At 58.2% G+C, this 12,787-nt stretch overlaps 1 protein-coding gene across 1 annotated transcript; it reads right to left on the bottom strand.

Annotated features, from left to right (window-relative positions):
* Positions 1-262: 262 nt before the first annotated feature.
* POLG (DNA polymerase gamma, catalytic subunit) lies at positions 263-10,425 on the bottom strand. The gene is made up of 23 exons (XM_083870585.1): positions 10,372-10,425; positions 9,389-10,053; positions 8,906-9,101; positions 8,349-8,516; positions 7,946-8,092; positions 7,663-7,742; positions 7,099-7,281; positions 6,833-6,990; positions 6,499-6,622; positions 6,204-6,428; positions 5,935-6,055; positions 5,679-5,750; positions 5,445-5,564; positions 5,104-5,264; positions 4,938-4,991; positions 4,731-4,848; positions 4,148-4,283; positions 3,819-4,065; positions 3,614-3,736; positions 3,148-3,319; positions 2,674-2,882; positions 1,458-1,615; positions 263-375 (listed from the first exon to the last, which is right to left on the bottom strand). Exons 2-23 carry the CDS (start codon positions 9,973-9,975, stop codon positions 314-316), a joined length of 3,621 nt encoding a protein of 1,206 aa, XP_083726711.1. The 5' UTR covers positions 9,976-10,053; positions 10,372-10,425; the 3' UTR covers positions 263-313.
* Between the last annotated feature and the right edge of the window lie 2,362 nt (positions 10,426-12,787).

Genomic DNA, 12,787 nt, shown 5'->3' with positions numbered 1-12,787 from the left:
CTCTCCTTGGTCTCAGAGGCTGCAGATATGAAGATGAAGGTTTATTGCTTCTCTTGCCAAGAATTTATGCCTTCTTCCTTCTGTCCACGGGAGCAACTCTGGCCCCTGTCTCAGTTTTCACAGCTGGCTGCTGCCATCAGAAGTGCCTCTGCTATTTGAATGTGCTGCTACAAACTCTTCCCCAGGAACATCCCTTCTTACAGCAGAATGGAAAGGGAGCAACTGGGATCAGTCCCTGCCAAAAGATCAGCTTCTGAAAGGACAGGGAGGCTTTGGCACGTGGTCTGGACAATTGTCCTGTCCTCTGGTGTCATCACTGCTTCTCCAGCGAACCTTTGGTTATTTCAATTATCTGATATATATCCAGTGCTTCCCCTGGAAGACAAGGGGACAGTCAGTTCCCTGCAGTACACTCAGACTGTGCAATGTAAGAGAGCAATGGTTGGGATCTGCTTTAGTTTAGAGCATCTAGCCCAGAAAGCTCTAAATTTATTCAAATTTCTCTTTTGGGTGGTGGTGAGAATGCAGAAACCAGCACCAGCAGGGAGCTGGGAACATGAGCTGTTCTGCCTTGGAGTTGAAGCTGCTGTGTGCAGCTGCTGAGCAGTGAGAGGCCACCGTTTCCTCTGCCCAGAATGGTTTTGCACAGTTTTGCTGTTACGTTTTTGCTGACCCTGATTGTGATGCACTTGTTTAATTTGCTTTGTTCTTGGTGAAAAGTGCCCTTTTTGCCTACAGAACACAATTCCTATTTCTGAAGCACACTTTGCCTGTAAGAGTCTTAATAAAGGTTAATTAAGGGTGGAGCATCTTATGTATGCAGCGACTGAGAGAACAAATCTGAGGGCAGGTTCTTCCCTTATCCAGGAAAGAGCTGCTGCACAGTGAGAAGGAGCTGCTTTCCCAGCCACGAGTTAAATGTTTGCTTGCAGCAATTAGAGGGTTACATTGAGTGCAGATAGGGATGACTTGAGGTCTTGGGACTGCTGAGGAAGCACCCAGCAATGCCAGAGCAGTTCTCTGAACAGAGCTGTGCTTGGCTAAGGGAGAACAGGGAAGGAGTGAAAGATGGAAAAGTTTGGATCTGCAGGGCAAAATAGACAAGGTTGTTGAGGTGCTTCCTTTCAGAGAAGAAGAAATTAAATTTGGTTTGTGTTAAAAGTGCACAGGAGGGCTCCTCCAAGGGGCACAAAGCATGGGAGAACAGGGCCAGGCCTGGCTTATCACTGTCACAAGTATTTAGAAAGCAGCAGCGCAAACTGCTCAAGCACTGAGGAAAGAGGGGCAGGCTCCAGCACGGTAGTGCCGTGTAGGTCAGATGTGTGAGGAACCAAAGGGCCCATGAGGTGAACAAAGGAGCCCTCAGGGAATCACTGCTGAGGCCAAGTGCTCTGCTTAAGCTGGGAAGGCTCATGCAGAGGAGATTGCAGGGGGCAGCTTGCACAGACAGCACTCACCTTGAGGAATGCCATACTTCTCCATCCCCATGGGATTTGATGGCGTCACACAGTTCATGGTCACCTCCTTCCTTAAGCACTGGTCAATATCCACTGCACTGAAGAAAGCCACTGACTGTGGCAGATCCTGGAGGCCCAGTTTGTAGGCAAACATGCACCTGGAGAACAAGAAAGCAGGTGGGACAGTGCTGGATATCACCCTTGGCCTTGTCACACCCAGTTCCAGTCAGCCACATTTACCAAACACTGGCCAGCACACCTCACAGGGTATTATGCACCCACATCACTCAGCAGGTGGGGGACAAGGTACTTTCTAAGTACTGGATAGCAGGAGGGTCAAGTATTGCTAAAGTGGGCATGGGAGGAGCAGTAATGGTGCCTCCTTGCAAGTAAAGGAGCCTCCTCGGGAAAAGGGAAGAATCCAGCCCCTCACTGCTGGCTAATCCTCCCTGGCAGGCAGAGCAGATGCAGGATTTTCCCAGCAGGAAGCTCTGTGCCTGCAGGAGCCAGCACAAAGGCAGGAACGTCAGGGTGCCTGTCCCTGCTGCGGCTGCAGAAAGGCTGTTTGTGGCATTCCTGCCTCCACACAGGAGAAACAGCTCACCTTGGCCAGCTTCTGTGTAACCAAATACCCCACGGTGCTGGGAGGGGGCTGGCTGTGCCAGAGCTGGATCAAGAGGAGCCCTTGGAGGGCAGGAGCTTTCTAGGCTGAGCTTAGTTTTGCATGGGGCAGAGAAGCAGCAGGAACACCCCACACTGTGGGAGGGGTGACAGTGCTGGTGCTCACAGCAGAGATGAGCCATGCCCCTTGCTGTGCCCTGAAGGCAGCAGGGGATGAGGGATGGGACAGTTTCAGGCTCCCAGCTCCTCAACCAAGCCCAAAGGCTGCTGCCATGTGACAGCTGCAGACCTGAAGAGAGCAGGAAGTGATGCACTGGCATCCCAGCAGTGACTGGCCCAATCCCTGCAGGGCCAAAAGCTGATGATATCCCCCTCTTGCCAGCACATTATCCTTGGAAATCAAAGCTGAGCTCCATTTATAGGCACCTGAGTCACACATGAAGGAACTGCAGGCTCCAGTACTGCTAACTTGCCCTGAGCAGAAGGGCACCAGCTTGCTGTAGGCAAAGCCAACCCCAACCTCTGGGGCTTGCCTGTCCCACTCCAGAGTCACTGCTGCTCCTCCCCAGGAGACACCAGAGCCATCAGAGCTCACCTGGTGAGGAGGTTGGTGATCTGCAGGGCCAGGGCTGCCCGGTAGCGATCCTGGTGCTGCACCAGGTACCGCACCTCGTCGTGGATGCTGATACAGAAGCGCCCGTTGATGTCAAACTCCTCAAACAGCCACTTCATGGCCACCAGCATGAGGTGCAGGTAGTCAACAGCTGAGCTCTGCACCACCCAGTTCACTCTGCTGGTCACAAACTGGTGAAAGCAAAGAGATGGACAGTTAGAGAGCACTGCAGCCAAGGGCATGGTACCCACAAAGGACAGCTCCTGGGAGAGATCTGTTAAACTCAGGGTGGTTGGGTGTTCTTGATGGCATGGAGATAAAGGCACAAAGGGTTTCCTGAATGGCTACAAAAGCCTAGTGGGTCTCCAGCAATCTAAGAGAGGCTGAACATTAGGTACTCATTTTGGAATAGATAAGCAAAGCTAAAATCTCGGCAGCCAAGAGCAGCATCCTTACCTCTCCCTTGACCATGGCAGGCTCCAGGGCCCTGCTGATGTGACAGCCCAGCACTGGGGTCTGTGGGGAGGGGGATAAGGCAATGCTTTCCAGCTTGTTGAACATCTCGGACTCGGTGCCTCCAGCCCACACTTTCTGTTCCACCACATTCCATTTCTTCCCGTTCCGGGACCTGTGGGGCAGAGGGGAGGTTTACTGGTGGGAGGGGGCTGCAGGTCACTGTTTCAGACCCTCCAACACTCCCTCCTGGTTTGGGGAGCAGGACGAGACCCTGCTAACTGTTCACTGGCAAAGTGGGGGAGGCTGACAGCCCCCACATCAAACCTTCTTGGCCCTGGAGGAGCAGGAAGGGAGGACCAAGACTATCCAGCCCCACCTCCCTTCTCTGCCCACTGCCCATCAGGCTGCAGCCCTCTCTGCCTCACACCCCGCTGCCACAGAGCCGTGCAGGGTCAGACCATCTCACCTCTTCATGGCTTCCCTCTGGAGCCGCTGCACATCCTGGCCCGACACCGATCCATCCTCCGCCCTGTCCACAGCCAGGTCCAGCTTCGTCACCAGCCACTCTCCCTCGTCAGAGAGATGAAACCTGGAGGGGAGAGCGAGTCACCCAGCTCCTGTGGCACGCTGCCACCAGCCCTGTCGGCACTGTCCCGGGCAGCAGCACCCACCTGCGGATGCCCTTGGTGACGGCGTACATCTGCTGGGCCTTCTCCCTCGCCTGCTGCTGCGTCAGCCGGTGGTTGAACTGCATCAGCAGCCGCTCGGCAAAGGGCTGCCCCGCCCCGTAGATGCGCCCGTAGTTGAAGACCTTGGCGTGCTCCCGGCTGATGCCCACGGTGGCGGCCGTCTTGCTGTGCAGGTCCGTGCCGTTGCTCTTCTTGCCCTGCAGAGTCATCCAGCCAAAGGCCGTGCAGCCTGTGGGAGGGGAGCAGAGGTTGGGATCAGGATGAGGGTGGGGGATCATCCCCCGTCCTGCAAAGCCGCTCCCCTGGCTCACCGTGTATGCCGGCGAACTGCGCCTCGCCCAGCACGGCGGCGATCCAGAGCTCCTGGGAGTCCACGTCTGCTCCCACCAGGGAGTAACCAGGTGGCACCTGGACCATGGCTTTCAGCTCGCTGCCCACTCGGTCAGCCTGCAGGACATGATGCCCAGGTGAGCCAATCCCTCTCCTCCTCCATGGCACAGGAGCAGCCTGTCTCCCACAGCCACAGAGTGCTGGCACCACACTCCGTGTGCCCCTAAGTTTTGCTCTCAATGTCAAAACCAGGTATGACCCATGTGGAGCATCACCCACTTGGTTACTCCAGCAGAGAAGAAGAGGAGCTTGAGAAAAGATAGAAACTGGTACATTGGTGTTTTCTTCCCCTTCCATCACATCTTGAAGCTCCAGAGCCTCTGCCGACCATTTCCCTTCTCCCATATGAAAGCACATTAGCAAGAGGACCCCAGCTCTGGCCCTGCTACCCCAAATTCCAGCATCTATATCCAGCTCCTACTCCAACCCAAACTGAGAGCTCCCATCAGTCCAAAACAGAGGGAGCCCCAGAACAGTCCCACGGGGATCCAAGTGTGGCCATACCCGGGCGTTGCTGGCTGTCAGCCAGGTGGGCTCCACTGCCCGGCGGGTGACAGTGCCTGCAGTCACCACCTGCGGCAGGATGGCTCCGTAATCATCCTCCTCGTTATAGTCAGGATGCCTGGGACAGAGGCAAGGATGAGCATCACCCTGCAAGAGCCCTCCTGGCGCGGGGTAAAGGGAACGACAGTCCAGATTTGGGTACCGTACTTGGTCACCACACGAGGCAGCTCCCCTCTCTTCAGCCACACCACCATCTGGGAACTGAGGGGACACATGGCAGGTGAGATTCCCAGGCCCCGTGCATCCACATGAACTTCCCTGTCTCAACACAGCCCCACCCACAGGGGTTATCACCATGAAAGCAGCTGCTCACCTGATCCGCTTGTGAGCATTCCTCCAAAACGAGATCATTTTGTTGATCTCCAGGGCTCTTGTCCCGTGGGTGCGGCCCACAGCAGCCCGCAGGGTGCCATCCTCCATCTGGGGCAGGAAATCCTTGGCAAAAGGGCTTCCCACGTTGTTATCGTTCCCATCCTTTAGCAGCAAAAGAGGTGTCAGGGCTCAGCAAGCCATCACTCTGCATCAGCAAAGCTCTGTGCAGCCTCCTGTCCCAGCTACAGAGATGGATTTCCCCCACCCAACCCCATGGGGTGAGATCATGCAGGTCCCAGCAGTAGTGTGTGGCCAGGAAGAGCCCCAGGAGCCCCAGCTTGCCTTGTGAGGCAGCTTGAAGAACCAGCACCCAGGGATGTTGACATCGTTGTAGGGACCATTGCCATGGTGGAACGAGGGCTGGCTCCTTGTCTCTGCACATTTCAGCTCTTCCATCTCCTCCTGCAACCAGCAAAGTGAGGCAATGCCAAGAACATTTTCAGGCATGGCAGGAGGGGGGAAATTAAGGAAAGAGAGACCAATCCACCACCCCAATCCACAGGAAGCCCCCCTTACCAGCACCAGGCTCTGGTGTGCTTTGCTTGTTTTCTCCTCTGGATCCACCTCAATCCGGCTCAGCTCCTCCACCTGCAGCAGAGAAGGACCGTGGGGAGGCCAGATCAAACACCAATCCTCCAGTAACCTTTATTAAAGGGAATTTCTTACTTGCAGCCCCTGGAGCTGCACACAGGGCTGGTTACTGCATGCACAGAAGAAGCAGCACAGCCCCACACCTCCCTCCCAACAGGGAACCCTCCATCGCCTCCTTCACCTTCTGCCAAATCGTGCTGTTGTCCATCACCAGCAGCTCATCCTCTATAGCTGCCTCCCTCCCCGGGGGCTGCTCCTTGCCCTTCTCCAGGCAGTGCTGCCTGTACAAGTTCTCAATCACCCTGGCAGAAGAGAGGGCAGGGCTGAAACACCCACAGCAGGGCCCAAGGCTCTGGGGCAGCACCTGGGCAGAACACCAGGGTGCCAGAGAGCTCCCAAATACCCCCGTGGGGCAGGTCCCAGCCCAGCACCCCATTACATCCCTCTCACCTGTGTGGGCAGGAGGGGCCATCGGTCTCTAGGGGGGCTGCTGGCAAATTGTCCTGCCGTCCTGGCACCAGGTATCCCCAGCCATGTTTTTCAGAGTAATGGAGGGGGAAGCCATCCCAGGCCAGGCGCATCAGCTTTGGGGTCACTCTCATCTGCAGGCTGATGAGGCTGGGGCCAGGCACCCAGCCCTCCTCCTCCAGGCGTGGGCACAGCTTGCGGTACCAGCTGGGGAGCAGCAGGGAAGGGTCAGAAAGTGCAGGGAGAACCCTGGGGACACACAGGGTCCCCAACTCACCCCGGGTGGCCTGGCAGGTGCTGGAGTCTCTTGGGCTGCAGTGTGACCGTCTCCTTCAGGCGCTCCAGAGAGAGCTGGCTGGCAGAGACCTTCAGCTCCTCTTCCTCACTGGGGGGACCAGGGTCTGGTGGGGCAAGGAGAACTGGCTTGCAAAGGGCCCTCTGTGCCACCCTCCTGGGCACAGGGACATCAAACCAGTCTCCCAGTACATGCAGCAGCATGGGACATAAGCCAGCAATGAATCACCCTGCAGCACCAACAAACCCTTTGTCTGGGCACCCCTGGGAAGGCAGCCCTGGAGCATCCCTCATCCCCAGGGTTCACCTGTGCTCACCCTCCTGCCACTCCTGTGCTGACTCTTCTGCATCCACTGCTGCTGGGGAGACCTGGCTGTTCCCATCCTGACCTTTCTTCTTCTTCCCTGGATTCTTCTTTTGCTTAAACTCCTGTGTGTCCCATTCAAGATCCCAGAGCCAAGGGTCATCCTTGTACCTGATGACACACCATTGTCACACCACAGCTTTGCTCCTGTCCCTCACACCCACCCACAGCCCTCCATGGACCACCTGAGCTCCTTCCTGCAGCCCCAGCCCGTGGTACCTGTGTTCATGTAAAAGCTGGCAGGCATCATTGGCCAGGTTCATCAGGGACTTCTTCATCTCCTTTTGCAGCTCCTCGTAAATACCCTGAGCATCGTTCAGGTACCTCTTCCAATTCCCATTGACTGGCAGGTAGGACACTCCCATCTCCAGCATCCCTGCAAACGTGACAGGGTGGGGACACCTGGACCCCAAAGCAGCAAGGAATTAGATATCTGCCAGAGGGGACTGGCCCTAGAAGCACCAGACTACAATAGCTATGAATCTGTCTTCATCTAAAGTTTCCCAGCCTCATACAACCCTCGATGCTCTTCCCTTAAACCACAAGGATCCCTGTATATTCTGCCTGCCCTGTGCAACAACCCCAAAACTGTATTGCTCCAGACTGCCTCAGGAAACTTGCTCACACCCCTCAGCCACCTACATAGGAGGGGTCCGAAGTCCCTCCTGAAAAGTAGTTCAGGACACCATAAGGACAAGAGAAGCTACATCTCGTACCCAGAGGGACCACGGCCCTCCCCACTGCCCACCAAGCCAACACCAGCCAGAACCTGGCAGCTCTCACCTCTCCATAAACAGTGGAAGCTGCTCTTGAAACACCTCATGGGTGGCCTGGACATCATGGGCACAGTATGACATCAGGTCCTGGGGACAGCAGCAGATGAGAGCAGGCAAAGCAGCCACCCCTCTGCCAGCACAGGGCAAGGCACAGAGCAGGTCACAGCCCCATGCACACCCAGTGCTGCAAGAAAGGGCAGCAAAATAGAAACTACCCCAGCAGCTACTACCATCCTGCTCCCCTCTCCAGTTCCTGCTGCCTGTAAGGATGGTGGGGTGGCCTGCTGTACCTGGAAGTTGCTCCTGATGTCAGCCATGGTGCCCTTCACAAAGATCTCCCGTGCATCCTTCTCCAGCGGCTCTCCCCCGACGTAGAGCGCGTGCACATCAGCCAGGTTGTTGATGCTGCTGACGTGCACCCAGTCCCACGAGGTGATCTGTGCACAATGGAGAGGTCAGACAGTGTGGGAGGACGACCAGCTGCAGCCAAGATCAGGAGGAGTAAAGGACGCTGCTGCTCCAGCTTAAACCAAGGCCACCTAATCTGAGCTGTGCTGGGAGAGCTTCACTCAGTGGAGCTGCTCCAACAGCTCTCACTCTGCCAGCGCAGGAGCAAATGACCCCATCACAGGAGCACACCCACAGGTGCCCTGCCACCCACAGCACTGCCAGCAGCTCAGCCCCCTCACTCACCGCCGGCCCCTCTGCCTTGCTGCGTGTTTTCCTCATGTGCTCCTTGACCTGCTGCAGCCCCTTCCTCTTGCCGTGCTTGGCAGCCATCCAGAGGCTGCGCTGGAAGCCCGTCAGCCCCGAGATGGCCATGTGCATGCTCATGGTGTCCAGGAAACGCATCTTGGAGCCCTGGGACACAACACAGTGGGAGAGAAGAGAGGGTTTGGGATATGCTGGAGGAGCTGCAAGTCCTCTGCTCAAGCTGTTTTTGCCAAGGGAAACTTTGCCTCCCACACTCCCCTTTTGAGAGCCAAAAGCCTCCCCAGGGCAGGCTGTCAGTTGTTCAAAGGTTCCTGCCACATCCCCAGCTGCCACCCTGCAGCCTCTAGCACCCCTATAGGGTGCAAGAATATTTTCCTCTAAAGTGATTCAGCCTCAACCTTTTCTGCAAGAAAAAGTGAACACAAGCCTGGGGTACCTGTGCAGGACAGCATATGTCAAAATAACTCTCAAGACCCAGTGCAAATGACTATCTGGATAAGAAACTGCCAGTACAAAGCAAAGGCTCAGTGGATTACCTGGATAAGGTACTGCTCCTTGATGAAGGCCCGGTCAAAGGCCACATTGTGTCCCACCACTATTCTCTCCATCCAGTCCTGTTTGCTGGCACAGCTGGCACCTGCTGGGCTCTCCATGGGAATGAGGTCAGCCAGGGTGAGGTGGCTGGACCAGGAGTAACGCTGCTCCAGCAGCCTCCTGCTGCACCACGAGTACCTGCAGGGGACACGGGGCACCCACAGCTGTCACAAAGCACCCACAGGGCCATGGGGGGGCAAGCAGGTGACCAACCCCAGAGACCAACCCCAGGGACTGCTGTGTTTGCTAAGCAGCACACCCCGCCCCATCCCCAAGCCACACTCTGGGGCTTTGCTGTGCCTTCCCTGCAAGCCAGCAGTGGATTGCATGAAGAATCCCCACTCAGGACCACCCCCATCCTCTCAAAACCGTGTGCCCCCCATCCCTGCCGTGACCCCAGTGTCACCACTGTCACCACATCTCACCAGGCGTGTGGGGACACGGCCACGGCCAGGGTGGGGCAGTGCCCATCAGCCACGCACACCTCCACGTCGAACACCAGCGCCCGCTCCTGGGGGAAGTCCACGGGCTCCGCTCGCCCCCCGGGGCCGTAGCGGGTCCAGCCCGGCTCCCAGGCCCAGTGCCCGGGCAGCGGGGGCAGCTCACAGCGCAGCAGCTCGTTGGCCGCCTCCAGGTAGGGCAAGCTCTGCTTCTGCGCCAGGAGGCGAAAGTGCTGGTCGATGTTGTCCCCGTACATGCGGGGCAGGCGCAGCCGCACGTCGGGCAGGGTGGAGGTCTCCCTGCCCCACAGCTCGTGGCGCTGCAGGTGCCGCACGCTCCGCTGCACATCCTCCGCCGAGTACCGCACCCGGGCCCCGCGGAAGATCTGCTCGTGGAGGCTCCGGGACAGCATCTGGATGTTGAGGGGGTTCATGCGCCGCTGGCTCTGCTCCTGGCCCGGCTCCTGGCCCGGCTCCTGCGGCAGGGGGCGGCTGGCCGAGGAGCCGGACGAGCATCGCCGGGGCGGGGGGCTGCGGCCCCTCACCGAGCGCATCCAGGACACGCGTCTCATGGTGCTCCTGCCCCGGGATGTGCCCCGGGATGTGCCCCGGGATGTGCCCCGGGATGTGCCCGGCACGGGCAGCTGGAGCTGCGGGGGAGAAAAGGCGAGGGGTGAGCTCAGCACTGAGCACCAGCCCCGCCGTGTCCTGGACAGTCACGCACTGCTCTGTGCAGCTGTGCTCCCAGGCAGGCGTGCCCCCCATATAGCTGTGTCCCCATACGGATGTATTCTCTCATACAGATGTTTTCTCTCATACAGATGTTTTCCCCATACAGATGTTTTCCCCCATAACCCCGTGCCCCCAATACAGCCGTGTCCCCCATACAGATGTTCCCCCATACAGATGTTCCCCCATACAGATGTTTCCCCATACAGATGTTTCCCCCCAAATCCCCCCGGTCCCACCTGGTCCCGCAGGCGCCGCAGGGCCTGGAGCGGCGGGCAGATCCAAACCGGGGCGCCCGGGGGAGCTTCCGGCCGCGGTGACGTCCCGTCCCGTCCCGCCCCCCTCCCGCGCATGGTCCGGCCCGCCGGGATTCCCTCAGTAACACACGCGGGATGGCGGGAGTGGAGGTGGCCGCGTGGCCTAATGGATAAGGCGTCTGACTTCGGATCAGAAGATTGCAGGTTCGAGTCCTGCCGCGGTCGCACCGAGAGCTGGGTGCTGGCGCTCGCTATTTTGCTCCTCCCGCCCGTGCCGGGGCTCCCGCGGCCCCGGTACCGGGTTCACCGCGCTCACGGTGCGCCTTTTGCTCGTGAGTGAAACCGGCCCGAGGAAGGAGGCGGGGCGCGGGAGGCGGCTGGGATGCTCAGGGTGGCGGCGCCAGCACGCACCGCGCTGATCCTTGTCACCCTGAAAGCCTCAAGCCTCGTGGATGGGTTGGGGATGGAGCAGTGGGTGAAGAGCCGAGCGTGAGCACAGGGTGCGGGATAATGGACTGTAGGGTGCAGGCAAGAGGGTGTAGGGTGCAAGGAATGTACGGTGAAGGGGACGGGATGTAGGGTGCAAGGGAATGGGGTGTAGAGTGCAGGGAATGGGGTGTAGGGAAAGGCCATGGGTTCAAGAAGTGGGATGTAGGGTGCTGGGAATGGGTGTTGGGTGCAAGGAATGGGGGATGTAGGTTGCAGGCAGGGAAAAGGCCAGAGATGCAGGGATGGAAGGCGGGGAATATAGGGTGCAAGGAATGGGATGTACAACAAATTGTAGAGTGCAAGGTATGGATGTGGGGTGCAGGGAGGGATGTGCAGGGGAAAGGCCACAAGTGAAGGGAATGGGATATAGGATGCAGGGCAGGGAATGCAGGGTGCTAGGAATTAGGGTGCCAGGACATGAACTGCAAGGTAAGGATGTAGGGTGCTAGGAATGGGATGTAGGCTGACAAGGAAGGGAAATGGGAGGTGCCCAGGTGCGGACAGGTGTGTGCAGGCTCCCCGGACGCCGCAGGAGCTGTTCTGGCCGGGCCGGTGGCTCCTGGCAGAGCCCAGCCCAGCCCCGCGCTGGTATTGCCGGGCCGGGCCGTGCCGGGCCTGGGCGGGCCGGGCCGCCAGGTGGCGCTGCGGCCCCGTCGCTGTTGGCCCGGCCGGGCCGGGCCGGGCCGGGCCGGGCTGGGCTGGGCTGGGCTGGGCTGGACCGGGCCGGGCCCCCGGGGCCGTCGGGGCGCGGACACCGCTCGGGTCCCGTCCCGCTCCCCGCGGTACGTGCGGCACCGGGCAGGGGCACCGCGACTGCCCTTCGCCCCTCCGGGCCCCTGCGGAACTCCAGACCCGGGGTGCGCCTCCTCTCCAACCCTCCAGCTCCTCATCGTCCTCCCCTCGCGGTGCGGGATCGGGGGGATGGAGGGTCAGAACCGCTGCCCTCCGCCCTCCGAACAGGCAGAGCCAGCACGGGAGCGGTGTGGGATGCGAGGAACGCGCACACACACACAGACAGGGCGCAGTGCAGGGTTCTGCGGCTCTGAACGCGTTTCCCATCCCCTCGGTGCCCCCCAAAGTCCCCGCTGCCCCCCAGCTGGAGATTCGATATGAGGGTTGTGCTTCACCCGGTTTCACTGAGCAGCGGGAGGAACCCGCTTTGCCCGAGCCCGCCGGGAGCTCAGGGGTTCCCTGTCCTCGGCCACCTCCAGAGCGGGGACTCCGGGTTTCCTGCTCCTCCTGCGGGAGCTCGGCGGGGCTGGGGATGCTCCAAGGCTCTGACCGGGATGGGAGAGCCACGAGCTGCCCTGGAGTGAAGGGAAGAGCGGGATGGCTCCAGGAAAGGACCCGGGTGCACTTGTTCTCCCCTCCGATGCATTGTGTTAACGCCGATTTCTCTTATTTGACATCTTTTATCTCCTTTTTTTTTTTTTTTTTTTTTTTTTTAATCGTGTTCGCAAAAAAATTAAATTCTAAAAAATCCAAACCCGCCCCATCAAAAAAATTCCTCCTCTCCCCCAAGAGTAAATAGAAAAAATAAATTCTCCTCTAAGTGTTTCTCGCAGCGCTCTGGGGAGGGTTCACGACAACGAGCTCCGCTGCCTTGTCCTGCAGGGCCGGGGCCGCCTGTGCCTCACCCCAGTGCGGGCAGGAAGGGTCGGCAAGGCACGCACCACTATTAAAAAAAAAAAAAAAAAAAAAAAAAAAAAAAAAAAAAAAAGTCACCACTGTGAACAACCCGAAATAACCTCAAAAATCCGCCGTTTCAGCAGAGCTGGATGCAATGCATAAGTCAGACTGAGGTGTGTGGAGTAGGGTTTTTTTTGGTCCTTTTTTTTTTTTTAATTCCCTAATTATTATTATTATTATTATTTTATTTTCTGTCTGTCTGTCAGAGAAGCCTCCCCAT

This window comes from Zosterops lateralis, assembly GCF_965231275.1.
Source record: "Zosterops lateralis genome assembly, chromosome: 13".
In the NCBI taxonomy this organism is placed as follows: domain Eukaryota; kingdom Metazoa; phylum Chordata; class Aves; order Passeriformes; family Zosteropidae; genus Zosterops; species Zosterops lateralis.
The sequence above is the reverse complement of the archived record's forward strand: the minus strand, read 5'-3'. Positions and strand labels throughout refer to the sequence as shown.